The sequence below is a fragment of the Neodiprion lecontei genome, chromosome 5, assembly GCF_021901455.1.
Source record: "Neodiprion lecontei isolate iyNeoLeco1 chromosome 5, iyNeoLeco1.1, whole genome shotgun sequence".
In the NCBI taxonomy this organism is placed as follows: Eukaryota; Metazoa; Arthropoda; class Insecta; order Hymenoptera; family Diprionidae; genus Neodiprion; species Neodiprion lecontei.
Window position 1 is genome coordinate 30,452,624 of NC_060264.1, and position 26,139 is coordinate 30,478,762.

The 26,139-nt window shown below is 39.2% G+C and overlaps 6 protein-coding genes and 1 long non-coding RNA gene across 13 annotated transcripts; 4 read left to right on the forward strand and 3 right to left on the reverse strand.

The window, feature by feature from the left end:
- The first annotated feature begins 1,247 nt into the window (after nucleotides 1–1,247).
- Nucleotides 1,248–11,326, forward strand: LOC107228103 (zinc finger CCCH domain-containing protein 13). Of its 2 annotated transcripts, none has more exons than XM_015669469.2 (8): nucleotides 1,248–1,666; nucleotides 5,652–5,698; nucleotides 5,806–5,921; nucleotides 6,087–6,305; nucleotides 6,466–7,268; nucleotides 7,700–7,908; nucleotides 7,992–8,184; nucleotides 8,696–11,326. In XM_015669469.2, the coding sequence occupies exons 2-8, from the start codon at nucleotides 5,662–5,664 to the stop codon at nucleotides 10,275–10,277; spliced, it is 3,159 nt and encodes a 1,052-aa protein (XP_015524955.1). In that variant the 5' UTR covers nucleotides 1,248–1,666; nucleotides 5,652–5,661; the 3' UTR covers nucleotides 10,278–11,326. The 2 variants fall into 2 exon arrangements, with proteins under 2 accessions (XP_015524955.1, XP_046595865.1); XM_046739909.1 differs by lacking the exon at nucleotides 1,248–1,666 and adding an exon at nucleotides 1,914–1,932.
- A 392-nt stretch (nucleotides 11,327–11,718) lies between these two features.
- On the forward strand, nucleotides 11,719–14,773 carry LOC107228111. The gene is made up of 7 exons (XM_015669477.2): nucleotides 11,719–11,959; nucleotides 12,038–12,143; nucleotides 12,674–12,750; nucleotides 12,846–13,031; nucleotides 13,267–13,438; nucleotides 13,527–13,606; nucleotides 13,720–14,773. Exons 1-7 carry the CDS (start codon nucleotides 11,869–11,871, stop codon nucleotides 13,896–13,898), a joined length of 891 nt encoding a protein of 296 aa, XP_015524963.1. The 5' UTR covers nucleotides 11,719–11,868; the 3' UTR covers nucleotides 13,899–14,773.
- Nucleotides 14,274–16,233, reverse strand: LOC107228112 (probable phospholipid hydroperoxide glutathione peroxidase). Of its 2 annotated transcripts, XM_046739935.1 has the most exons (6): nucleotides 16,071–16,233; nucleotides 15,724–15,853; nucleotides 15,447–15,537; nucleotides 15,238–15,347; nucleotides 15,071–15,162; nucleotides 14,274–14,928 (listed from the first exon to the last, which is right to left on the reverse strand). In XM_046739935.1, the coding sequence occupies exons 2-6, from the start codon at nucleotides 15,782–15,784 to the stop codon at nucleotides 14,713–14,715; spliced, it is 570 nt and encodes a 189-aa protein (XP_046595891.1). In that variant the 5' UTR covers nucleotides 15,785–15,853; nucleotides 16,071–16,233; the 3' UTR covers nucleotides 14,274–14,712. The 2 variants fall into 2 exon arrangements, with proteins under 2 accessions (XP_046595891.1, XP_015524966.1); XM_015669480.2 differs by lacking the exon at nucleotides 15,724–15,853 and having other exon boundaries at nucleotides 16,071–16,232.
- Nucleotides 16,234–16,326: 93 nt separating this feature from the next.
- On the forward strand, nucleotides 16,327–18,555 carry LOC107228083 (RNA exonuclease 4). Of its 2 annotated transcripts, none has more exons than XM_015669435.2 (2): nucleotides 16,327–16,516; nucleotides 17,131–18,555. In XM_015669435.2, the coding sequence occupies exons 1-2, from the start codon at nucleotides 16,490–16,492 to the stop codon at nucleotides 17,698–17,700; spliced, it is 597 nt and encodes a 198-aa protein (XP_015524921.1). In that variant the 5' UTR covers nucleotides 16,327–16,489; the 3' UTR covers nucleotides 17,701–18,555. The 2 variants fall into 2 exon arrangements, with proteins under 2 accessions (XP_015524921.1, XP_015524920.1); XM_015669434.2 differs by having other exon boundaries at nucleotides 16,328–16,879.
- Nucleotides 18,556–18,890: 335 nt separating this feature from the next.
- LOC107228084 (senecionine N-oxygenase) lies at nucleotides 18,891–22,828 on the forward strand. Of its 4 annotated transcripts, none has more exons than XM_046739928.1 (9): nucleotides 19,196–19,377; nucleotides 19,750–20,035; nucleotides 20,132–20,270; nucleotides 20,381–20,648; nucleotides 20,742–20,845; nucleotides 20,935–21,022; nucleotides 21,109–21,272; nucleotides 21,363–21,671; nucleotides 22,704–22,828. In XM_046739928.1, exons 2-8 carry the CDS (start codon nucleotides 19,782–19,784, stop codon nucleotides 21,669–21,671), a joined length of 1,326 nt encoding a protein of 441 aa, XP_046595884.1. In that variant the 5' UTR covers nucleotides 19,196–19,377; nucleotides 19,750–19,781; the 3' UTR covers nucleotides 22,704–22,828. The 4 variants fall into 4 exon arrangements, with proteins under 4 accessions (XP_015524922.2, XP_046595884.1, XP_046595885.1 ...); XM_046739929.1 differs by lacking the exon at nucleotides 22,704–22,828 and adding an exon at nucleotides 22,289–22,399; XM_015669436.2 differs by lacking the exons at nucleotides 19,196–19,377; nucleotides 22,704–22,828 and adding an exon at nucleotides 18,891–19,129 and having other exon boundaries at nucleotides 21,363–22,255.
- Nucleotides 20,297–20,941, reverse strand: LOC124294514. The gene is made up of 3 exons (XR_006904392.1): nucleotides 20,821–20,941; nucleotides 20,535–20,697; nucleotides 20,297–20,455 (listed from the first exon to the last, which is right to left on the reverse strand). It is a non-coding gene; the product is annotated as an uncharacterized LOC124294514 (long non-coding RNA).
- On the reverse strand, nucleotides 22,264–26,137 carry LOC124294430. The gene is made up of 6 exons (XM_046739411.1): nucleotides 25,757–26,137; nucleotides 25,290–25,471; nucleotides 25,055–25,160; nucleotides 24,880–24,948; nucleotides 22,600–24,727; nucleotides 22,264–22,458 (listed from the first exon to the last, which is right to left on the reverse strand). The coding sequence occupies exons 1-6, from the start codon at nucleotides 25,776–25,778 to the stop codon at nucleotides 22,269–22,271; spliced, it is 2,697 nt and encodes an 898-aa protein (XP_046595367.1). The 5' UTR covers nucleotides 25,779–26,137; the 3' UTR covers nucleotides 22,264–22,268.
- Nucleotides 26,138–26,139: the final 2 nt, after the last annotated feature.

Genomic DNA, 26,139 nt, shown 5'->3' on the forward strand with positions numbered 1-26,139 from the left:
CTAACAAGTATCCTGAATACAGTTCTTGAGGTACCTGGTCTACGTTACCGACTTTTTAAAACAAATTCTGAACGGTATCGGCCACTCTCTGGCGATAACGAGAAGGTTTCTCATTCTTCGACGTCGATCGGCTCGCTGTAAAAGATGTAATACTCACCTGCTGGGTAAGGTAGGTGTTTCAAAGTTTCATCATCATAGAAAGAAGCGCCATACTTTTACAGTGGCAATATTTTGAATTTATTCAAATTCAAATGTCGGTGTAGCACTCATTAGGAATTGCGTGTTTTGTATATAGTGCTGTATATATTTTAACTCTAGGGTGTAATAAAAATTAATGACGCGTATTTTTCAACTTTAAGAAATTATAAATGCATTAATTAGCATTTAAAACAGTCACGCCTCCTTTCCAAATTTTGTTATATGGGATTTTATTCTTACGTACGGCCTTCGCGTGATTGTGGTTAAATGCGAGGCTTATATATTACAAATCACTCGATTTATCGAGTTTATATATATATATATATATCACCGTTAAAACCATCTGATTTAAGATTTCGTCGAAGTTTCACAAGCACACCTGCCTACATATATGATGAAAAGTCAACAGCTCACAGAATCTTAGATACATTCACCGCACATCTCTATGAGTATTCTAATTGCTGTTTCTCATCTCTTGATTCCTTCAATTGCAAATATACCTCAAGGTTCTTTTAAAAGTTGTCTTCTTTGAAAGAACATTATATCAATAGTTCAAGGTCCCACGACAGCTTTGGGTGATTTTTTTTTGTCTTTTAAGTATATAAAGACTGGTATAATAAATACATCCAAACGATTCGATGAAATCGATACATCTCATTTATCCCTTTTTTTATACCGAACGATTTTTTTATTATCGCTCGTCTATTCCTAAGAGGTATGCAGATGTGATATCGTGTTTTCCTCGTTTCGTACGGGGTCGACGACGGACATTAGAAGCAGAGTAATTAATCCAGCATGATTAGAAGTAACCCTGGAATTAACCGGCCAATCGCGTGTCAATGCTCATATATCTTGTCGTCAAGGTTTTTCGACGCCTTTGTTCGTGGTTTTGAAACGCTTGTTTAATGCCGAACGTATAATATTCCAAGAAGGTACTTTCTGCGCCCATGCCGTTCGGTTCCCCACTCAGCTGAACGAGAAAGCTTTCTGTACGATGGTAGTCGCGACTCCAGGAATTTCCACTTCAGCCTGGTAGTCTTTGGCTGGTACCGAACCTCGACGTTCTAATCGTACATCAGACCTGTAGAAAAATTCTGAAAAAAAATATCGCCGCGTTAGATTCGCGTGACCCGAGATTGATTCCGAAAAATACCATTCAGGAAATCGTTAATTTATTCAAATTCCCACCGGTATTACTTTCCTTTTCTTTTTATTATCGGTAAACAGTTGTTTCAATCACGCACTGCACGTACCCACCGCGTTACTCGCTCGATTATACGATATACGTTAAATACCGTAGACACCAGCCTTTCTCATTCGTGCCGAATTAAAGAGACCAATCGCAAACTCGCGCATACTACAATATACAGGAAAAGTCTCAAGTGCATATAACACATATACTTACGCTGGATGTGAAGCAAGGAAACTAATGGCGGAATAGTGGATTTCAACGCTGGACGAGGACAAGGTTCGGTGAAATTTCATTATCAAAATTTAACGCCGTCATTTTTTCTTTCCCGTAATATATTCATGTTAGATTTAACATCAATCGCGAACCAAGCGATTACGGCGTTTCGCATATAATCGAAATCGGCACGTAGAAATTACCGAATAAATTTAACAGGTCCGCAGTCGAAACGGCTCACTTTCGATTGAGAGCCGCACGGTAGCTCAGGTGAAACGCTGCCGATTGTAGTGATGACGATCAAAAATTGTATTAGTTTCGTATGGCAGGTACCTAAGTTTTTTTACGAGGAGAAAAATTTCTCTTTAGAAGATAGAGTTATGAACGAACGGATGACTGGCCCTTATCGCGAACTCCGTCATCCGTCAAACGCCGAGATTATTCAGTGAAATTTTGCAGAATAAACAAAAGTTTAATTAACGTTCATCGTCGCCCAGCTGTTGCGGGATTTTTCGAGCCTCCGTAGTGATGTGGTTATAATTATTTAACGTCGCTAAGTGTCGAGAGTTCCGAGGTGTTACAAGAGGTTGCGAGAGAAAATCCCTCTCTACTTTTGCAATATACTAACATACTTATTATACTCGTATGTTACTCTGCGTCACATGTCTATAGATATACTTACATACATTATACTTTGTGAACGTATGCAATTGCGCCCCGCAAATCCGACAACGAATTTGAACTGGTGAAATTTATCCGTTTATATAAAACTCTTTACCGTGTAATGACGATTCGGAACGGTATCGTTCGTTTCCGTCTTCTCGTTTATAACGGTCTTTGGATCGATGACATTTTTCACATCAACTATCGATATGCCGAAACCCCGAAGCGGCGGTCGAGACTTCTGTCTCCAATCAGGGACACCCACCTTACGCAATATCTAAAACCGATTTTACTTTCGCAAACACATAACCCATATGTACGTGTCGATCGGATTTCCATGGTGAGTTACAGCCGTGAATAGCGATCGACATACGTTAACAAATATTAATTATCACCACTCTAATATTACAATATCATTGTAATATCTGATAACACTTTAGACGTCATAGTCGCCGATTATATTTATCGGAAATGAAGACCGTAATGTATTCACGATAATTACCTCTTTGTTCACTATACCAGAAAATCCAGTTTCCTTACCATACTATAGAATATGTATAGGAATGCCGCGCAGGGTATAATAAAAATATGTGTATTGCTGCGCAAGAATTATTCGACGGATAAAAATTCGTTTCACGTATCTGCTGCAGCAGTATTGTCCACCATTTTGAATCCATTTCAGGATACCTGTGGTTTCGGCTTTTTTCAGAGTGCATTGTACCGCATAAATTTAATTCACATATTTTTCGCTCAACTTTGTCTCCTTTACCTTTCGCTCGTTAATGTTTTCTTCTTTTTTTTCTTTCTTTTTTCTTTACATCTCCAGCGTGGACAAAGGTAGGATACGTGTGACCATGGAATTCCTATACCAACAAGATTAAATTAACGCAGTGCTCGAACCGTGTAGTTTGTCCTTTTATTTTTCCCCCCTTGGTTCACCTTAACGGTCATACCATCTTCTGAGGTTCTCAGTGACATACCAGTTTTCCGAACAAAGATCAACTCCCCGAAAGTCGTGATTCATTGTACAAAACTGGAGGCAGAATGAAAATCGAACAATAATCCTTTCAACCGTGAACGCGTAAATCGGTATTGCGATATTTCTATGTACCTGCAACTATATAAGTACCTGCAGCATATTGTTATATTATTATACAGCGTACCTGACATTTACAGGCAGCTGAGCTATATTATACCGAGAACCACCTTTCTTTCGACTTACGTTCGACCTTGACAAATATAACATAAGTATAGCATAACCTGAACGAAATATACGTCGTTTCCAAGCATGATCACCGTGCACATGGTGTACGATCTTTGAATCGGAAGTTTTTTTTCAAACGTTATCGATCATCGATCATATCCTGTGGTAAACTTTTCTCATAATATAGTTATACGCGTTATAATGTGATGCAACTGGAGCGAAAGTCAATTCCCAAAACGAAACTTAATAGCGGACGATATAAGCAAGCCATGTACGTTGTACACGCCGTACGAAGTATACAAATCAATCCTCTTGGCACTAATTTCACAGTTTTTGGACAGGTGAAATTGTAACTAATGATAAATTATTTATGCACTAATATAGCTAGATGAATCGAGAGTGATTTTATACAATGTTTAAATTCGCTTATCAAATATATTTGCCTTTGGTAAGTTTGACCAAGTTGGTGATTAGCTTTGTTATTTCACACCGAGGTTCGCATAACTTCTGCACGGCAAATTACCAATTTTTATCAATTACTTCAAGTAATTTCCTGATAGTATACTTGTCCGTATGCAGAATAAAACCTGTGCCGGGTCGTAATTAATCGCAAGAATTGTGTAACGACCGAGGGGATCGGTTATATGGCGGAGAACAATTTCGTTAACACGGATTGATAGTGTGGGTAGGCAATTTTTTCGCGATCGAGTTTAACGCCGACCACAAACGTCGTAGTTCAGACCGAATACCGTGACAAGTTGTTATAGCAGCCTTAGCGCGGAAACACTTTCACTATATGGATACTAAATTTACGTCAATGCATACAGGTACACCTATGCTGTATATATTATTATCTACTTTGGTCGAAGTTGAAGAAGGTCTCTGTCTGCGACCACGCCACATGATTATACATCAGCTACCCACGTTATTGTCGATCTGCACGTATTATTCTATACGTTAAAGAAATTCCAATTAAGTCTAAGTATCGGTATTGCGGTTTTTATGATATAACCGAGGATATAACTGAACCATCCCGCGTGGTTTATCCATCTGTACTCACCTATAGACTTAAATAGTGGATCGATAACAATATTCTCGACGATTTTTCCTTGGGCAAAGCGTCTGAATTTCACTTGGAAATAACCATGCCTTTATTTGTGGTGTGTAGAAAACCGCGAAATGTAACAACCATACGTTGATGGTTGAACCCTTGACATCGAAACGAGCTGCTTGAGCGGTGAATCTGGCACCGATCTTTAGCTCGGAATACAAACTCTGAGACATCGGTGATGAAACTCTCCTCAAGAGAGTTCTACCGAAAAGGTCAACCGATTATACGACTTGCCAACGATATATGTGAAGTTTAAATTGCACATCCATATGCCATCGAATGTCGGAGATACACGTGAACGATATTAGCTTACTTAAGGTTATCGGGGAAACCGCAGCGTCAGCGATGTTGTAAATAATTACTGAAAAGCAATTAGAATCAGAAGCCAAACGATAACTCTGAAACGATTTTATTTGACGGTCGGTGGTAATGTATTAATCCATTAATTACCCCGTGCTTACCATCAATAAAGATAATAATAATAATCCACGGACCCGAAATTGAAACGCGACTGAATTTTATTTGCTTTCATGAATAAAAGTGAACTTATAGGGTTCAATTAAAAAATTTTGATCAGGTACCATAGTTGCTGCTTTTGCATCAGAGGTTCCACTTCCCCCCCGTAATTACCATCCGCAGTTACATGTCAGCACTGTGCGAATGCGAACAAAGTTTTGAGCCGGATTATGTAAATGACAATGTATTTTCACTTCTTGCGGGATTTGTTGCTAAGCGATGCATGAGGGGTACCGGGCAAAAACTCTCGGTTGAGGTATCTTCAAGTTGAGTGAGACTCAGCCGCTATGCCAGGCATGCAACTGTACAATTCATTCCTTATTGTGAATCGTCACAGTCGACCGCTAACGGTTCAGACAAGGTTCAACTTTGGACACTGGATCGGTGTCAATGATCCCTGCTACCAGCTACCAGCTGTCAGTGGAAGTGTATTATACTGACTCTGCATAAGTCACGCGATAGGAAGATGAAACAGTCTGATCTGTATCCAAAATTGATTTCACCTACATCCACACATTTCTGATGTACACTTTCTGTTCTTTTTTCAATTCCAGTTGAGCCATCATGAGAGAAAAGATTCGCGTCCTGCTTCTGATTTACGGTAAGCTCATCACCATATCAGTTTTTATATGCGCTGCCCCCATTTTTGCGTCGGTTCTATCGAGACAATGACGGTTTTTGATGTGTTTTTCTTCTACTCACTTTTAGGGCTTCTGCTCACGGCAGTATGGACAACTGCTTTGAAACCAACTCGACCAAAGTTTAAGATTGCCACATCTTCTACGACCACTACGACGGAGGAACCAGAACCGGAAGAGCCTGTGGTTAGTCAGTTCTAAGTCCTTCTTTCACTGCATTTCGATAGAAGAATTTCTCGATAAGATCTTAGAGTGCTCCGAAATACCTTAATGAGAAACAGTGAAATGCTTTTGGTTATGTATACATATACGTAGGTGCGTGTAACACGGTTCACTTACGATTTTATACAGGCAACTACAGTGCAGACTGATGTTAACGCAACAACGGGTCACACATTGACGGGTATCCCTCAAATAGACTATATCTGGGATCCTAATCTACCGCGGGAATTGAATGGTTACAATCTCAGTTCGTATCCATTCTACAGCACCGTGCCCACCGAGGAAATTGATTTTAAATGCGACGGACTGCACGATGGCTTTTACGCGAGCATACAGCACAAATGTCAGGTATGACGAAATCCGTTTTAAATATCAATTAACTCATTTTATTTGCCATTCTAATGAGGTTTGATCGAAATTTTGATAATTTTATATGCCAAAGTATCGTATCAGACTACTACATTAATCGTTATCATATTTAAACCAACACCCCGATCCGTCTGTGCAGGTATACCATCACTGTCTCTTCGGTACCCGATACGATTTTCTATGCGCAAACTTCACCGCCTTCGACCAGAAGACCTTCATATGCCACTTCGCGTCGGAGGTGGATTGTGCAAATTCTAAAAAATACTGGCACCGCAACGACGCTCTCTATCAAGCGGCGACGACGACGACGACCTCGACGACCACGACTACAACAATAGCTCCCCCGGTTCCCGCAGCCCCGCAAGTTCCCGTGGGAAGACCCCTCCTCAGGGACCCAACACGACGAAGACGACCCTGGAGGAGGAGGCCCGCCTACGATTACGTATACGACGATGATTACTACGACGAGGCGTACGAGCGGACCAGAGGACGAGGCTACGACAGGAGGGACGGGTACCAATACGACGACCGTGACTACGTGTCGGATAGAGACCGGGATCGGGACTACAGAGACCCGGAGAGAGACCGCAGCATCAGACACAGGGAAAGAGAGAGGGACAGGGATAATCCCGCGGGATACGGACCCCGAGATTCCAGCGATCGTCGACCGGTCTACGACGACCGGGATCAGAGGGATCGCGAAAAGATACCCGCGTCCAGACCCAACCGCAGGGAACCACCAATCAGGGCTAGACCCGTAGACCAATACGACGAAGATACCCGACCTTTGCCTAGGGACAGGGCACGCGATCCGGAGACGACGAGTTATCCCGATGGGAGAGGTGCAGCGGCCGAAGACCGACGGAAAGAGACAATCGATGTCAGGACTAGGGATTCATCCAGAGATTCGGATGATCGACGAACATACAATGCTGATAAAAGGTAAGAGCGTAATAGGGATAATTTCGCGAATTAATCACAATCATAATTTTAATTTCAATCTCCCGCAAACACTCCAACAGAATAAGGGAGGGGAGGGGGGAGTTGGAGAAAAAATGGCCGCAGCGATACAATAAACAGCCCATCTCGCAACTTTAACCTACGTTTTCTATAACTCAGTCTTTCAATCAGTAAGCATATATACGTTGGCTGATTTTATAGTCCTGGCACGAGTATAAAATCTTTGTGTTCAATTTTTTTTTAAGAATAAAATGACCAGGAATTGGAATAAAGTTTCCCCGCCTCTGACGTCACAACGCAACGCCTTGATACTCATTTGATACAACATAGAATTGACTCTCACTTTAACACTTAATATACATAGATACGCAACTTACCGCAATTTAATTCTACCGATCGTTATCACATTTTAGGTATAGAAACGACTACGACGATAAATCAGATCCAGCTCCCGTTGCAACGGGGGGTACCGATGGTCTGGTCAAACCTGCTGCGCCAAGTAGTTCAGTTTACGCAAGACCGCGAGCACCGCCCAAGATACGAAGGCCTGTGCCGGTATCCGAAAAAAATAAATACGCATACAACGTTTCTGCCGCACCCGCCGCCGCCCCCGTGCCTAATGGTGATTACATATACCGAAGCAGCGAGTTTTCACATTTTTTTGGTATGCCCATGTCAGTATTTACTTTTATCAATTATTTTCAGATGAAACACGGAGAAGGCCTGATCCGGTGGATGATGACTACGTAGACGATGATTTGGAGGAAACTAGACCCCGAAGACCGGGCCGAAGGAGGCCGGCTTACAGAGACAAGGAAACTTATGACTCAAGAGAAACTAGAGACAGAGAGAGAGAAAGAGACCGTGATCGAGATCGTGATAGGGAGCCTACCTATAGGTAAGGTAATGTACACAAAACAATTGCCACAACCACAATTCCCTACAGAGGACAGTAATTGTAGCATATTATTCCTTTACCACACTTCACACATCTTTCGACCGTTGGCCCGTAAATACGATCCGAGCAAAATGCATCGGCGCCTAGGGCTCTTGAAATTCAGCTTGATATATCACGAAATAATCAACCTCGAAAAACCTGATAAAGTTTTAATGGAGCATCATCAAATCTCGAAGGTTAAATTCTTGAATAAATTACAGTCGGAGGTAGACGAAATCTGTCCAATTCTTGTGAAATCTTACAGGATCCCTCCGACGTTCTGACCATCCTCCAAGATCTTCGGAAATTCGGAATTCAATTTCTCTATCACTTTCCACCGTTATTCACGTCTCGCAGTTTCTTCTCACTCACTCACTCACTCACTCGACTCACAGGATTCATGATTGCAATTTTCTTACGATTAGTGCCAGCTCTATAGCTTGTAAGCTATGTTTTTTACCTTCCATGTCAGGCCTCGATACCAAGACGAGGAAGAGGAAGAGGGGGATGAAGTGAGTAGCAGGAAACGACCGGACCGGCAGAGAGACAGGCATTATGAAAGAGGAGTCAGACCATATGGATACGAGAGAGACAGAACCGTGGGTGATCGGGGGTCAATTAGTCCATCAACAACGGAAAGACCGGCTGCCCAGTACCCGATCAGATCAGAGAGACCGATTGTACCGTTGAGCAATCGTCCGTCAAGCAGGGACGATGATTACATTCGACCGAAATTCTCAGCTCGCGAACGAGAGCCACCGATAGTACAGAGTGAACCTGTGAAGAAGCCCAACTTCTACAGTCAAAGGATGGAAAAAACGATTGACACATCGCAACAAACTTTCATAAATCAAGAACGTGACGACGGCGAAAGCGTCGTACAGGACGAAGAGGACGAAGAATTGGAGCCACCGTCAAGGAACAAAAATTATCGTGATAAGACCAACGACCAGAGCTATCCTAGCCCAGACCACGAGCCGCAGTTAGCCTCCGAAGAACCTTCGGCGCGTCCACCGTTGACCGGATTACGTGGAAATTATAAGTACGAAGAGGCGAGCTCTGAGAGTCCATTGGCGATCGATTACTCCTCGGGAACTTTATCCGAATATTACGACGAACCTGAGGAGGTTCCGGTATCCTCGCCAAGGACAACACTACGCGTTGTTAAAAGGCCCTTCCTGCCATCGAGAGGCGGCAACCCAAACCCCAGAGGTTTAAAGCAAGTTGGATTGAGAGTGGAGCCACGATCAGACGAGGTCAAGTCTAGTTCGAGGCAAACGAGTGACTTTGACTCGGCTCAGAATCAGCCCATTTCTCGAGAACATTCTTCGAGCAGTGGCGCCAGGTCATCGAGGTTAAACACGGGCGATGAGACGATTTTCGGTACCACAGGGGATAGGGATTACAGCCCAAGAAGACAGCCCTACGACGCCTACAGAACAATTCAGAGCGACGTCAGACAGCGGCAAGGGGAAGATCTACCGATCGAAGCTGGGATTGCGACGAGGCCGCAGAGTCGAAGACTTCAGAAAGATGACTCAATAACCGACGAAAAGGACTCGCCGCGGTCCCAGGACGAGGAGGAATTCGCACATCGACAATTCGACCAGCGATTTCCCGCGTCGAGGAACGATGGAGAACAATTCAACGCACCTCCAAGGCAAGATAGCTCGGTAACGTTGCAGTCGCGTAATCCGGACGACGTTGAAAACCAGCTCCAAGACATCCCGGAGAGCGAGTACGACGTCGCGTTGAACGACGCGCTGCCGCCGACTTTGAACAAGGAGTCAAACCTTCCCAGCGGATTCGTCCTGCCGCTTCACCGACAACTGGAGAGAGATACGAACCTGCAATCCTCCCAGAGGAACTACCTGCTAACCAGGCCAGCTGAACCCGTAGTTCAAGTGAAATCTTCATCTTCTCAAGGCTCCAGCTCCTATCCTGTACCACCGTCAATAGCCAGAGCTCGTGCCACCTTTCCTCGGCCACCACCGGGTGCCGTATTTGCACCTGGACATCCACAAGCACCTTGGCAGGGGTACGACGAGTACTAATTAGTCTAGATATTTAGGCTTGAACCAGGCAGTATTTGTTCGAGAAATACTTTATGGCTGCTGTAACAAGAAGTTCCATTAATTGAATGGCTCCAATGATCAGGTTCAAGTTGAGAGAGTGTAATGTTCTGAGAAATCCCGATGTGGATAGTCAAATCTGGGTTTCTTACCAAAGGTAAAGAAAAATCGTTCCAATTTTAAACACCTATATTCTGATTCACTTGTGGATGTAAGACTCGTTCGAAACTATAAATCTTAAAATGGGGGGAGTGCAAGATTTGTTTCACTACATTGCCTAGCACCGTTCAATTATAGTGGAAAACTGTCTCAAACCACGCGGGATTGACGTTGTTCATCTGCGCAATATCGGATACTCATTACTGGGTCGGTAGGTGTGCTGAAGATAGGATCAGAATTTTTACCACACGGCGATAAATCGCATATAATATCACTGAAAAAAGATTCTACGTTTCGTAAGCCAATTTGAAAGGGTGTTTGAAGTCAGTTGATTCTGTTTTTCCGCAAAATGAAACAGAAACAATAATTGTCAGAGGACTCTAAGTGGGTTTCTTAGATTCGACATTATCACTTAATATTCCGAGTTGTCGTGTTTAATAAACTGAAGCTATATCTTCTAGATGTTGACCGTCGTGGTCTCATTGCATAATTATATCATGTTATAAACGTTAATTGATATACACTATTACGCACAAAATAAAATGAAAGAAACCGTGTGATATAAGTACGATTTTTTACATAGCATTTTTGTACCCATCCGTATGCGGTGCAAACTTTGTAAATATATGTAGGCACGTAATACAGTTTGTGAAATTCGATTCAGCAATTAGAGTCTGCAAACTGCGAGGTATTTGTATTGAAAAAGAAAAATAATTCATAATATGTAATACCGAAGTGCAATAAAATATATACATATACATATATACATATATTATAATAATTAACTCAAAGTATAATGCAATAATATGAACCTTCCTAGCTGTACTTGATTAATCGGTATGTAAATTATAATAAAACATATCTTGAAAATACGGGACAATCGCAGTTTTTCTGTCTTTCTCGCCATATCAATTTGACGTTCAAAAAAGAAGCCGTGTATTGAAGTATATAATTTTTTCGTAGGCACTTACATAACAACTCCGAAATGCCCAATATTTGTAGAAATAATAATCGTCTTAAAAAATTTTAACCCTTTTCCGGAATATTCCATCATTTCTATAATTTATCCCGTTCGATCACACCAATTTTTTGCTGCACAATTAATGGTCAAGTTCCTAATACTAGTTAATCATAAGCTATTGTTAGCCAGCACTGCGTCGCAAAACTTGCAGATGAAGAGATAAGTCGTTCAATAGGCGGTATCGTATACGGATAATCAATTCGTCATCTGGTTAAGATAGGAGCACTTGCTTATCGTTTCAGATTCACGCGTTATATCAATTATTTCGATGGTCAGTTATAGCGAGTGCCTGCTGTGAAAGTAAACATGAATGTCCAAGCGTGATTATTATGCCAGTTACTAATTGCAAAAAACCACCAAAGCTTCATTTACCGTCTCTGAGAAGCACCGAGGATGTCGAATTTTTATAAATTCGGTTTCCTGTACCTTGCCTTCGCTTTGATATTCATTGGATACCACACGAGCTTCGTATGCGGACAAAACGGTGGGTTTTCATATCTATCGAATGGTCAAGTATGAGGAAATTTGGGCGTCATTATTCGAAGTGATTTTCTTTCCGCAGGAACCTGCTCTGAGTATGAATCTGGAGATAATTTATGGACACCAAACTGTACCGACGATAATTATTGGCAACCCGTGCAATGCAAGGGGGAAACACTTAACGGCAGGTGAATCATTTTCAATCGCCTTTTTACGACAAAGTGAAGAACTAAGGCGTACCAATTAAAATAGTATATTGTGTAACTAGGAAGCAAACTCGGTCTTTTCGGGCCAAGCGTGAGTTTACGATATGAGTCGTAAGTGAGCACGCATATGGTCCGAAGGCGAAAAGATCGTTGCCTCCTTGTTGCACACGATACTTTATGTAGGAAGAGTATGTTACGCGTTTTTTCATGATATTAAGGTTAGGGTCGCGTAATATCAAATTTATTCACGACAGCGCATGCGTGCAGTACAGAAATGACCACTTTTAACTCCTAGGATTTAAAAGTAGTCTTTTCAGTACTCTGCGCATGCGCATTCGCAGACTCACTCGGCCATCATAGAAACGGGTACCTTATGTACGTAAAACACACATGAAAAGACGGGTGAACATGCTCGCATGATGTATAAAAAATTTTAATCGAGAAGAAATTCACGCACGTTACTTGAAGACATTATGACACCAGAAATAAAAATCTAAAATATTACGTTGTAGATGTTTTTGCTACAATGCAACGGGCACGAGGTTGTTCGGTTGGGCATGGTGGGCATCTGCTGAAAACATGACTTGCGGTAAGCGTTCACACACGAAATTATTTCCTCAACAAGTGCCCACTGCAATTTGATTTGCCTAATTTAAAAATTTTCCGATTCTGCATCCTTTACAGCTTGTAGCCGACGCAGGGAGGCCCTCGAAATTGCCGGTAGAAAAGACGTCTCTTTGCACTGTTCAAGCGAAGGTAACTACGAGGAACTGCAATGTGATAACGGGTTGTGCTGGTGCGTTGAAGCCACGACTGGCAAACCGACGGAAAGGGCCTATCCAGAGTCGATGATGACATATCTTCCATGCTGTAAGCTTGATGGATGTATTATTTATGTTTCACAAAATTCGTAGAATACAACAAATTCTTTGATTTATTATCGTAAGTCTGAGCTCGAGTACTAATAAGAACTGCTTCAACGGCCAATAACCCAATAGTCGTAGGTTAAATCCTAAGACTTTAGTAGTGTATTACATTATTATGCATTGCGGAGATCATTCTTCAGATGCAAAATGTTAAGTAATAATAATTTTTCAATTTGTAGACAATACGACCCTGGTTGGGTCTCAATATCTTCGCAAGTGCGAGAGTGCGATGGTTGCACGTGCTAGAGTTCTCAAGAAATTAGAAACACACGGTCGTTACTACACGCACATTGACGCCGTAAATTGTGAAGGAGACGGCAGCTACGGAAATTACAAAATTTCAAGCTCACAGTTAGTAATTGAAAAGTGCCGTTTCTTCTCGAATCACTTCTTCCTTCTTCTTCAGAAAGTAAAAAATGAAAATATATTTTAATTTCAGAATTCTTTGCACGTGGAAAAACAACACGCAGATAGAATCGTATCAGACGGAACTCAGCAACATTCTAACAGTTGATTGCAGTGAGTAATTCAATTCAAAGAAGTGCATCCGCATAGCATCGAAACTGTGTAATTAATTGAGAATTGAAACTGTGCAAATTTTTTAACATTATTTTACGGATATATTTTTCCAGACTGTGCGAGGGATTATGTGATATATGACGAAGCGGGGCTGACTTTCAGTCTTACGTGCGACACCGACGGCAGTTATTCGTCGGAGCAATACAGCAACGGATATCCGTTCTGCGTCGACAGCGATGGATTCGCAACTACGTATCTTGGAGAGCTTGGCGAAGATCTCAGCTGCACTTGACCCATGAACAAATTCATGCAGCTGCAGAGATATGCAACGTACTACAACGCTCATTACGTCCTATTATTAAAATTTCAATTGGGAACATTTTTTACTTCTTAATACAACTTGAGTTATCGATTTTACAAGTATGAAATTGTTCTAAAATTAAAATTAAGAACATTAAAAATTTAGTTACGTGTGCAGATAGAATTGCGAGTTCCGCCTACTTCATACGGAATCTAGTATGACGCGACTAAATTTCTGGTTGCATACAACCAGACACCTTGCCGTTCAAAATGAGCGTAACCGCTCGAGTTTGTTTTATCCGAAAAAGCAGACACGGTACTGTCAACCAACCACTTGAGCTATGTCGAATGCACTTACATAATGATCTAGTATTCTACCGAAGTTTTATTCTCAAAAATATACTCGATCATACATAAAAAATGAAGTTACAAAAGCATGCAACCATTCGTAGAATCGTATAAGAAAAAGACATGGACCTTTTACAGCACGTGGCATTAAACTGAATTAATGAAAAATGGCGATGACTTGAAAGAGTCTGGAAATAAGTGTATGCAAGGCGTATGATGCTTATATAATCATTTTGACTTATCGCAGGATATTTCTTTCGGTATTTAAACGAGATATCAGACAATAATCATACCGGCGGGGGATAATTATTTGAAAAATGTCGATTACGTAAAATAAATTTAGGATTAGACGAACAATGAGATTACCCGTAGCTCAGTACTGTTACCACGCGTAGCAGATGACTTAAAATCTATACCACACTGTTAAAAGGATTAAGAAAAAAAAAAAAGAAAGTAAATTAGAAATATTTCTCGAGGTTTGACGCGAATTTGCTGGGCGGATCCTTTGGACCATGTCGTTCGACAACTTTACCGTCCTTGTCAACGATGAATTTGGTGAAATTCCATTTGATAAAGCTGCCCATGATACCACCTTGCTCTTGCTTCAAGTATTCCCAGAGTGGGTGGGCATTTTCTCCGTTGACATCGATTTTCTCAAACAAGTCGAACTTTACCTACAAAAATAAGAATGAAAAAAACATTGATTATGACAGTTTTTAGAGCACATAATGTCTTCCGATTTCATCAATTTAAATGAAATTTGGACAGGTGAACTGTATCATGAAATCGTTATAAGATTCAAAAATATTTTCCTACATTTCGGCGTTCAGCGAAACTGCAAATTTGTTCACTAGTGCCTGGTTCTTGCTTTCCAAACTGATTGCAGGGAAACGCAAGGATGCGCAGTCCTGTAAAAGAACAAAATGTTATAAATTACTTATTGGATATTAAGTAAAATATGTCAATAGAATCACAATCTTGACCTTTTGTTTCAGCGTATTTGTCATGTAGCTCATTTAGTTCCTTGTAATTTGATGACGTCAAGCCGCATTTTGAGGCGACATTTACAATGAGAAGAACATGACCCTTGTACCTAAAATAACCATTGAAGCACCATTAATACTTTCGTCTCATCATATGTTGCTTCAAATCAAGTTTTGTGAAACGCTCTTAAAAACTTTGTTAAACATACTTGGATAACGGCACATCTTCTCCTTTGATGGATTTGACAGTGAAATCATAAACGGATGTAGCATTTTTGAAATCTTGATTTCCACTCATACCTGAAAACATATTGCTGTTATTGTTGTGGAGTGGATGGATATTTTTCAGAGATTCACAAATTCATATAAAATGCAAGTATTTTTAAAAAGGCCAGAACGCAATGCAATTAATGATTTATGAGGAAAAAACACAGAACAAATTAGAAAAAGCATTATTATAATAGATAAATAAAGAATAAGCCTAACATTGAGCATGTGAGATACGCAGAATTGGTAGAGCTGTGACCCGACTGATGCATGTGAACATGTTTAATTTATTTTCGAGAATTTATTCTCTATTGTGTTCTTTGTTGAGACGTCGTGCGTGAGCCACGGTCTAGAAAAGCAAAAAAGCTATTCTGATTAACCATGTCAAGCATCAGATTACGCAATAGTTGATAAGAAGCTATCCTCGTCATCTGGCGGGAAAAAATGAAGTACCAAACTAGTCTACTGTTCTTTGTGTTGCCGGCGTACAAAACGATTGATTTGATTTAGGAATTCAATTACTGTTCTACTGAATGATTGAAATTGTACGTGTAGACTTTGTTCACCTGTGATTTTCTTAGTATGGTAGATTTCTTAATTCGTCGTCGGAAGTCGATGACAATAAGCAATAACTTCAAGCTTGCAAAATACAAACTAGCGTAGTAAACAGATCGAAACGACAACGGCACAGACAACAATCCTGCAGCTTCTAGGATTACCCTGAAACGCGGAGTACGTATTAATGAGATGGGCGACTACTACTCAGTGATGCCTCGGTGTCCGTAGGTAACGTAGAGCATTGACGATCGACCGAGTGGTCACGAAAAAAAACCTTGAGAAATAACCTCGATCAGTGGCGAATTCCTGAGAAAAGAGTGGCTGTTATGGTTATGTGCCATTATTTTGAAATACCATGCATTTGTACTGATCGTACTGATATACAACTAGCGATCTGCCAAGAGTGCAAAGTTGAGAGAAGGGAGACATGGTAGAGGCGGCTACCTTTCTACCGGTAATTATTGTTGTCGCGTTATTAATTTTGTGCCGTGATATGTTATCGAAGATGATGAAAGATCAGCAGAGTATAACCAGAACTAAAAGAAACACCGAAGAATCAGCAGCCAACAACAAAAAGTCATTTTCGACCAGCAGCGAGTCTAGAAATATCGAAAAACGAATGAAACCTAACCAGAAACCGAGCAACGGGCCAGCACATGGTACCCCAACAACAAATTGGGAAAAATTTAAAGATCTCATAAAAGACTCGGGATCCGATGAAAAAAAAATTAGGACCAATAATGCTCATGCAAAAACTTTTCCGAGGCAGAGGAGGAACTACAGTCATGTAGAATGTACTGCATCCACACCTGCCTCGGTAACTATATCCGAAAATCAGTTTGTTTTTTAATCTAGTCTGAACGATCTCATAAACGTACTACCAGATTTTTTTCTAAATCCACGTACTTTAAAATGCAGAGTCTTTGTGATTTGTTACTGGGGAACATACCCGCTTTGCGAGGAAAATATCTTCTTAATTTTCCAAGATGCTTACATCACTACGTTGTCCTACCATATTATCACTTTACCACCTAAATTCTTTACAGAATATATCAATTTTCATTTCAGACCTTTTCCCCCACCGCTAAATCCAAGGTAAATATCGCAAAGAACAAGACAATGAATCAATTGACAAAACAAGTAGCAATAGACTGTGAGATGGTTGGGATTGGAAACGGAACTGAGAACATGTTGGCACGGGTCTCGCTAGTTAATAGGTACGGAGTATGTGTTTACGACAAATATGTCAAGCCGCGAGAAAAGGTTCAAGATTACCGAACACCAGTGAGTGGAATTCGTCCTGATGATCTTTACAATGGGGAAAACTTTGAGACGGTCCAAAGAGAAGTGGCTGAAATATTGCAAGGAAGGTTACTCATCGGCCACGCCCTCAAGCACGATACCGATGTCTTGTTTTTATCCCATCCCAAGAGAATGATCAGAGATACATCAAGATATAAGCAGTTTAGAAAAGTTTCAATGGGGAATACACCGAGTCTAAAAAGACTAGCTGCAGAATTGCTCGGTATTGATATACAAAGCGGCGAGCATAGTTCCGTAGAAGATGCTAGAACTGCGATGCAGTTATATATGTTGTATAAAAATCAGTGGGAAACTGATATCAGAACTAAGCGGTGAAAAATTTTGTATATTTTCTTTTACTTGCGAATTACAGGTTACGTTTTATTCATGTCGGGCATTTAAGGTATGGCAAACATTTTTTTTAAGAACGTACAACTGTTGTTATTGTATATGAAATGTTGACGAGCTCGAATTTAATAATTTAATTTCAATGTTGAATGAAAAGACTGTTGTAACATACATAAAATTAAATATTGCGGGGTTAGTCACCAGTAACTTTCCTCACATTTTAGTTCCATAGTTAAGTGGTAATCTTCAACGATTAGCTCCATGTATGGGGTGCGTATTACATTCTACTTTTGCAACAAGGTCAATAACGATTTGCAATAATAGCAATCGATTTTACAAATGTGCTAAGTAATTTACTTACTCAGTTACCTACAGTTTTGTTCTTGTCTATTACCGATAAGTCAACTGTAAAGTGAATCATGTAACTGTTTTTTGATGAGCTGGCTTAATCTAATTAGTTGAAAAGAATTCGTACCCCCCTTAGATATCCAATAAAATATTCACATCTGCAATAAAATGCTAACAGCTTTTCTGAATTTCTCTCTGCTGGGTGCTGTCTTGTCCATCACAGACTAATTCCGTAAATACAAATAGGACCTTGATTTGTTTAACCACCGACTATGCAACTATTGTTTCTGTGAATTCGTTTAGAACTAGTTGAGTTGAGATAAAAGAAGAATTTCGAAAGAAAACCATAGTAAAATGATTACTGCCTTGATATATGAGTATTAGATTATGTATATTAACAAGAAGTAAATTATTTCATGTTGAGATGACGCATATTTTCTACGACTAATCAATTATTTCTGTAATTATGGAAAATAAAGTATTTTGTTTATAAAATAATTGTTAGATTTATTTTGCTATACGACAGCTTAATTTGTTTGAAAATGTAATGATATAACAGATAAATTTTGAATGAATAAGTACTAACAAACATCTGTTCGATCAATGGAAGTTAGTAGAGTCACAAAAGGATTTTTCAAGGAAACATTAAATGTGAAAATGATTAGCCGTGAATTTTTCAATGTTGTATACATAAGAAGAATAAAGAAAAATCTTTGTATTCAAACAATGAATACATAGCTCATTTGCTACATTCCCGTATTGGTGATTGCCGTGAGTGAACGACCTTGTTATCAGACACATTCCCTCTTTTCTGGAATGTATTTCTTGCTACTTCCCATCAAACACACTGCAGTCTTCATTGTTTCTACAACCAGCAACGTGGGCAAGAGCATTACTTGTGCATCTGAGTACAGATTGCGCCTTGGTGGAGAAAAGATTGTTTGCTTTCATCAGAAAAATCATAATAATACTTTTTGCGAGCAATAATTTAATGCAAATAGAAGTGAAGTGAAAAAATAAGGCCTCAATTCTTAAAACAGACCAGAAAATTTCATCACTGCTGCATAGGGTAACTCTGAATTCTGAACTTTGCATTTATTTACAAATAAACATTACGACATTTGACCTTATGACTCTTTCAAGTGGGGAATTTTACTCTTCAGGGTTTAATTTCGTAACAACTCATGAATGACAGTTGTATATTACACATATTACTTTTACTCAGCTGCAGTCTGATAGAAAGTCAACAAGACTGCAGCAGTACTACAGATTAACAGTAACTTTCATAAATCATAAATAGATCAATTACTCTTACAGGTAAAATCGAATAAATTCGTGCACTGATCTCTTTGCTATTGTTAAAAAATGTTCCATTGTATAGACTGCTGGATTTTCAAAAGAGTTTGTCCCCCTCTTGAGTCTGATCTTAAATTTGAATCAATGAATTGATAAAAATTGATATATTATATTGCTACTAGCAGTGACTAATTATAATTTCACATTAAAATTGAACAATGAATACATTCTTTTAGCTCGGTAATGCCGATTACGTGAAAAAATATGTAAATTGACTCATGAAATCAGTAAAGAAACTTGTTCCATATTTTATCATTCTTTTTTGAATGTACATATGTATATAATTGATTGCCCAATTGAAGGAATAGTTTTATAGTCAAATACATTTTTCAGAATATCGGTGACTGCATCGAGTGTTGGATCACATGGAAAATACAACTGAACAAATTTATAACTTGAAAGTAAATCATTTGAATAAAATGAGAATAGCAGTGATAGGTGCCGGAGCGGCGGGGCTTGCTGCCCTGAGACACTGTACAAGCCAAAGTAACAAGAAAAGTATCGAGGTAATTTGTTATGAACAAAGTGGAGACATTGGTGGTACATGGGTCTACACGCCAGAAGTTGGGAGAGATGCTTATGGGCTATCGATACACTCCAGCATGTACAAAAACTTGAGGTAGGTGAGGAATTAGGAAACATTATGAAAAGTAACATTACATTATGGTTTTCTGGTGCTTTAATCGAAGCAAGATAATTAATCTAATGTTTGCAGGACAAATCTTCCCAAAGAAGTGATGGGGTTTCCAGATTTTCCAATTCCGGATAATGATAAGAGTTATTTAACACGCACGGAATTGTTGGACTTTATAAATACATATTGCGATCATTTTGAGCTGAGAAAATATATTCAGGTAATAGGCACATACCCTTTATCTCTCCCATTGAAAGACCGCTGAAAATATTGAATTAATCCCGCTGAATACTTGTCAGAGCTAATCTTTCCTTTTACATCGAATTACAGTTTCATCATCATGTGGTACTAGTCAAACCATTGGATGGTGATAATATGGGCAAGTGGTCAGTGGAGGTTGAGGATCTTGAAAAAAAAAAAGTGTTAGTTGAGGTATTCGACGCTATTATGATTTGTAACGGTCATTACTTTCAACCAAATATACCTGAACTTGAGGGTCACACTTCATTCAAAGGACGTGTATTGCATAGCCACGATTACAGAGTACCGGAAACCTTTGCTGGTAAAAAAGTCGTGGTTTTAGGCGCTGGACCATCAGGTACTTGTGGAGATAGCTCTACACTGGTTGTTTAAGTCATCAAATGTTACTAATAGTTAATAAAATTGATATATTTATTACTTGTCTTGTCAGGAATGGACTTGGCTTTGGAAATATCAAAGCATGCGCATCAGGTGATATTAAGTCACCATCTTAAGGTTCCAATACTCACCAAGTTTCCCAGCAACGTCATACAAGTAATCACTTCCAAATATTTCAGATGTATTACACTTGTCATTATTTAAACCTCAATTGTATGTGTAATTCAAATTACTATCAAAACTAGAAACCAGACGTTGTACAGCTCAGAGAACACCAAGCGGTGTTCAAAGATGGTTCAAAAGAAAATGTAGACACCATTTTCTACTGCACTGGTAAAGTATCGCACTACATAATGCTTGACCATGAAAGATCTAGAAATTGAAATTCAAAGTTCACTCTCTTGGGTATAAATGAGCAGGTTACAAGTACAGCTTTCCATTTCTGGACAAAAACTGCGGCGTCAAGGTTGATCGTAATATGGTGACACCTCTGTGGAAACATTTGCTTGCCATTGAAAGTCCGACTCTTGCCTTTGTCGGATTACCATACTACGTCTGTGCTTTCAGCATGTTTGATCTACAGGTTTGTATCGTGACACAAGTTGTAACTCTTTCTAAGTATAATCGCCTTTAAGAGACGAAAAGCAATCTCCTGTTTCTTGTGCATGATTAGGTTCGATTTGTTCTACGCTTTTGGCAAGGTTTTAAGAAGCTTCCGCCAAAGGAAAATATGCTCGCTGAAGAGAGTATGGAATTAAAAAAAAAGCTGAGTGAAGGTTTGCATGTACAACAATTCCACATGATGGGATCAAAACAAGGCCTTTACTACGAAGATCTTGCAAAAACCGCTGACCTAGATCCACTGCCACCAGTTCTGACTAGTTTGCATAACGAAAGTAGCCAGAAGTTCATAGATGATCTTTTGAATTATCGAGAGGATCGTTACAAGATTATAGACGATCATACATATGTACAACTTTAGGTGAGCAGTAATATTTGCTTCCATTATTGGGTACTTTACAGCTGCATTTATGTGAAATTTGATTCAGTATCAATAGTGAAAGCAGGAAATACAAGTAGTTCAATTTCTTTTTCGTGATTGTTTTTACATTATTAACATTTTCCGTTGCAAAATCAGTTTGAAAATGGGAAATATCGTGACTCCTTTACAAGAAAACAATCAAATATCCTTGCCACCTATAATATAGAATGATTGAACTCGTAGGTGTTTGTAAGCCTTTGTAACAATTTATAGTTTCAATTTTATTTTCGAAAAATTGTAAAGTATCGTAAATAAAAAGTACAAAATTGCACAAAGCTAAAAAAAATTAGTATAAAAATTTGTGTAAACGGAATACAAAACGACTTTCTATAAAAAATACCCTAGGAATACATGGGAAATTTTGTGGTAAAATTTAAAATTCCAAGAGAATTTCTGAACTACGATAAAATTCATGTCAATACTACTTTTGGCTGTCCCCAAGAACCTATTGATACATGTTTAATTAGAATCGCCGGTAGCAGTTTGGTTAAAAGAATCCACAAGCTTAAAAAATTTTTGACCCGAGTCTTGAAATGTCTACGAATTCCTGTTATTAGATTTTCGTGGCATGATGAACGGGCGATCAGAAAACGATAATAGAGAACCGTCTTTAATGTTATTCAAAGAATAAATATTATTCGTCGAAACTATACCTGCAGTGCTTTGTACCTGTGAAAGATGATCCCGTCTTGAAGTTTTCTGCAACGTTTCATGTCTCTGCGTCAATCTGTACCAAAAAATCAATCAATATCGAACATTAACAATCGTTTTGCTTTTGACAGTTACTACAGTGAATGCTGTCAACGATTTATCAACTTAGGTCATTGTTAATACTTAAATGTTAGTTGTAAAATCGAAAAGTACCTACTCTATAAATAATGGAGTGTTACAGTGACTCATTTCATTACAGCTTGGCTTTATATGTAGCAAATTTTGTGGATTATCCTTTTTTCGATCTGTTTCCCTTTTCAGGCCATATCTATGGTTCCCCATGTATTTCTGGCTCAATACTGTGACATCGGAGGTGGAAACAGAAGAATTGATACATGTCGATGTCGCAGTCGATATTTTGCAATTCGTACCAGTAACACGACCACGAATAAGTCCTGCTTCAGTTCTCGGTTTTGGTTTCGGTTTTTGCTCTGGCAAATATTTCCTCAATAGAGGAGAATTATCGAAACCTAATGGCCACTGGGATAACGACTGAGTGTGAGATAATCGGCAAGGCGTTTGAACCACTGGCTGCAGACACCGTGATGCATTACTTCCGAGCCGATCAGGAACTACTGCCCCCTCAATGCCGATCGAAGTGAGATTTTTCTCCAAAAGTATTCCCTCAGTTGAAGACGACTCTGCGCCCATTTGTCTTGCTCTTCCGACTTGCATATTGTACTGAAATATCTTGTGTGCTGGGAGTTTTGATACCGATGTTATTTGTGCAAGACTCTTGGATTCTAATTTCTTTGGCTCTTCCTGCTTCGCAGTCCTGTTGTAATCTATTCCATAAAATTTTTTCTTTATTTCTAACCATTTGGATTTTGCATCAACTGGCTGGGTATACTTTGCAATTCTTAACGAGTCCTTTCGTTCAATAAGGAGACCTGATGATTCCACTGGATCTGTTAGCCTCTCAAGGCCTTCGATAATGTCTTTAGACTGCAACATTCTCTTGTCTGAACTTTCCAGAGTCAAAGATTGTATCTTACTTTTCTGTTTCTCCAACTCATTTATCTCCGTTATATGATCTGAAACTGTCGTTGCATATTTACGATTCTCCAAATCATCTGTGTGCGTCACAATGCATGAATGCTCCGACTGGGTAGTCAATTTTCTATCCTGACACACTTGCGGAGGAACTACCGCAGCGTTTGTCTGTGACCGATCTCCTTTGTCATCGAGGCAGGATTTTGATCCATTACTTTCTTGTCCCTTGAACTCTGAGACTTGTTGCACATTACTACGTAGAATTTCAGATCCAAGCAGATTGTTTTTTACCCTTTCTTCACATTCTTCTCTATTTTCAGTTGTAGGTCTTTGTTCCAACATATAACTAATAGATGGAACAGGAACGGAATGCAGCCTCGACTTTTTACCTTTTTTGCTTATCAAGTTCGTCAGCAATATCGTTAAGCTCTCTTTACCTGTGTTCACTGTATCCAAAGAATTGTAATCAGCAAGTCGAAACTTTGAATTATGGGGTTCAACTTCGTTTGGTTTTTCTTTTTCAAATTTCTTAACATGAGATAACTTGATTTGAGGATTCTTAGACAATCTAAACTCACTTCTGAGATGTGAATTTTTGGAATGTGTCCGTCGTTTATATTCGACAACATTTTCGCCTCCCTTGGAAGTGGCATCTTTTGAACTAGTCAATGGTTCTTCGTATTGTTTGACACCCGTCTTTCTACATTCCTGAATGTTACAAAATTTGCCTGAACATTTATCTGGCAAATAATCACTGCTCAATCCAACATTGCTTACATTTTCGTGGTGTGAAGAATACGGATAATAATTTTCATTTTGTAATTGGAACCCACTGCCTTTTATTTGGTCCCCCACTCTCATTTTATCAATCATTTTCAAAGAGAGATTGACTTTCTTTTGTGGAGATAAGAGATCCTTAAGGCTTTTATGATCCGCTATCTCTGTCGGACTGATTTCGTCACTGGTTCTTAGTCCCTGCGGAACGGAGCTACTGATGGAATGAAAATCACTGCTTCGTTGAGGCAGTAATTTTTTCACATCTGTCGAGAGGTGTTTTGAATCACCCGTAATATCTGGTAACACTAAGAGCTCTGGCTCCTTTACCACCAATTTCAGCTCTTTTGAATCGTATGGCACACTTGTACCTCGGAATATCGACAACGTCAACACACTCCACAGCAAGCAAGCAACCGATCTTATAATTGTCAGAATTAATTTTCCAAAGTAGTATATTGGACACCACAGTACGTAGAAAATGCAATTTAGGATGTCCAATAGCTCTACTTTGAGATCTGAAAAAGACAAACTATATTTCCGAAAAGCGAAAAGCTGTAGAGCATTATACTTTTTGAAGGATTTTCCTAACTTTTTTTTTTATTTTCACTACTTGTTGAAATGAAAGAACCTAAGAAATTAACAAGTTATGATAGTTGTCTCTACGTACTGAGAAGTAATGAGAAAAACGGTTTCTCCTTATTTCGATGCTTGCGGTTCTTCTGTTTTTTAAGCAATTCTGAAACAAGAAAAGATAATCATCACTTGGAATTACTATACTTGATGTTTACCAGAGATTAATCTTAAAACCAGAGGTGTATTAATTGGTCTTTATGTGTAATTACCAGTTGGACTTATTTCCAAAGAGGAAACGCGCTGTTTCAAAAGAGCTGCCGGCATTTTTGTCTGAAAAAATTCTTCTCTCATAGATTTTTCAGTCATCCTAGATACCTACAACAAAAAAACATAAACACACCCGTGTATGAAAAACAGACAGAATTAGATGCACAAAGGAATTTCGTGGTCGGAAATTCAATACTTTCACTTAGTTTTGCAGGTAAGTTCTACTTCCATTTTTACCCTGCTTTTTTCCTGTAGCAAGTTCTGAAAATCACATCGAAGCTGAAGAGTGTAAGAGTTAACGCTGAGATTGCTGCGAGAAAATTCATTTTCATGTCCGTTACAATGGTAAAAAGGATCTTGAAGTCCATTGATTCTATCTGTGATAGGCTGAAGTTTTGCGTATCTGCTGCGCACCATGTCTGAAAATAAAAAAAATGAGTCAATGTCTACTCTACTAAGCTATGCATAAAATTGTTCGAGCTGTACGATTCAAAGTTGATTACTTGCACATGTTATTCATGTTGAATTTTCTTCAAATATTGGAAGGGTCGAAACATTCCTAGGCTTCGTTAATTGAGGAATTGAGGAAAAGAAAAATCGTTGAGAAGATTTTAGAAATAAAATAGGGATAAACGCTGTGACATAGAAGACTAGGATAATGTGTCGCAGGTGCTTTAGTTAGAAAATCTAAAGTTATAAATTACCTTTTCCATTAATTCTCTCCATTTTGAAAATTATGTTGATTGAATTGCAGTTAGTCAGAGAAACATGATTGATGAAAATAATCCTTTGTTATTAACACGTAAAATTAAGTCGAGATTGAAATTGATATGACAATTTAAAGTTGAGCAATAATTTGCAATGAATTATGATATGATGACAATTTATTGTTTAACCGTAAGTGTCAAAATCCCATGTATTCAAGAGTGAAGTTAAAATTGAACGTGGGCTCGAAAATAAATGAAGAAAATGAAACAAATAAATAGATCGACTATCGTCCTTGTTCAAAATGTTTAAAGTTAATCCGCGTTCCGCAATGCTTTATGGGAAGTCCCCGCGCTTACCAAACCAGAGCAGACGACTTATT

Coding starts and splice junctions, on each gene's coding strand:
- LOC107228103 (XM_015669469.2), top strand. CDS start 5,662: ATGAGAGAAAAGATTCGCGTCCTGCTTCTGATTTACG. Junction 5,922..6,086: donor CAGAACCGGAAGAGCCTGTG/GTTAGTCAGTTC, acceptor GATTTTATACAG/GCAACTACAGTGCAGACTGA. Junction 6,306..6,465: donor GCATACAGCACAAATGTCAG/GTATGACGAAAT, acceptor CCGTCTGTGCAG/GTATACCATCACTGTCTCTT.
- LOC107228111 (XM_015669477.2), top strand. CDS start 11,869: ATGTCGAATTTTTATAAATTCGGTTTCCTGTACCTTGCCTTCGCTTTG. Junction 12,751..12,845: donor TGCTGAAAACATGACTTGCG/GTAAGCGTTCAC, acceptor CATCCTTTACAG/CTTGTAGCCGACGCAGGGAG. Junction 13,439..13,526: donor TACAAAATTTCAAGCTCACA/GTTAGTAATTGA, acceptor TTTTAATTTCAG/AATTCTTTGCACGTGGAAAA.
- LOC107228112 (XM_046739935.1), bottom strand. CDS start 15,784: ATGTTCACATGCATCAGTCGGGTCACAGCTCTACCAATTCTGCGTATC. Junction 15,538..15,723: donor GCGTATCTCACATGCTCAAT/GTTAGGCTTATT, acceptor ATATGTTTTCAG/GTATGAGTGGAAATCAAGAT. Junction 14,929..15,070: donor GTTTCGCTGAACGCCGAAAT/GTAGGAAAATAT, acceptor TTATTTTTGTAG/GTAAAGTTCGACTTGTTTGA.
- LOC107228083 (XM_015669434.2), top strand. CDS start 16,490: ATGGTAGAGGCGGCTACCTTTCTACCGGTAATTATTGTTGTCGCGTTA. Junction 16,880..17,130: donor CTGCATCCACACCTGCCTCG/GTAACTATATCC, acceptor TTTTCATTTCAG/ACCTTTTCCCCCACCGCTAA.
- LOC107228084 (XM_015669436.2), top strand. CDS start 19,782: ATGGAAAATACAACTGAACAAATTTATAACTTGAAAGTAAATCATTTG. Junction 20,036..20,131: donor AGCATGTACAAAAACTTGAG/GTAGGTGAGGAA, acceptor TAATGTTTGCAG/GACAAATCTTCCCAAAGAAG. Junction 20,846..20,934: donor TTCCCAGCAACGTCATACAA/GTAATCACTTCC, acceptor TATCAAAACTAG/AAACCAGACGTTGTACAGCT.
- LOC124294430 (XM_046739411.1), bottom strand. CDS start 25,778: ATGGAGAGAATTAATGGAAAAG. Junction 24,949..25,054: donor TTTGGAAATAAGTCCAACTG/GTAATTACACAT, acceptor TTCTTGTTTCAG/AATTGCTTAAAAAACAGAAG. Junction 22,459..22,599: donor AACACTCCATTATTTATAGA/GTAGGTACTTTT, acceptor TTTTTGGTACAG/ATTGACGCAGAGACATGAAA.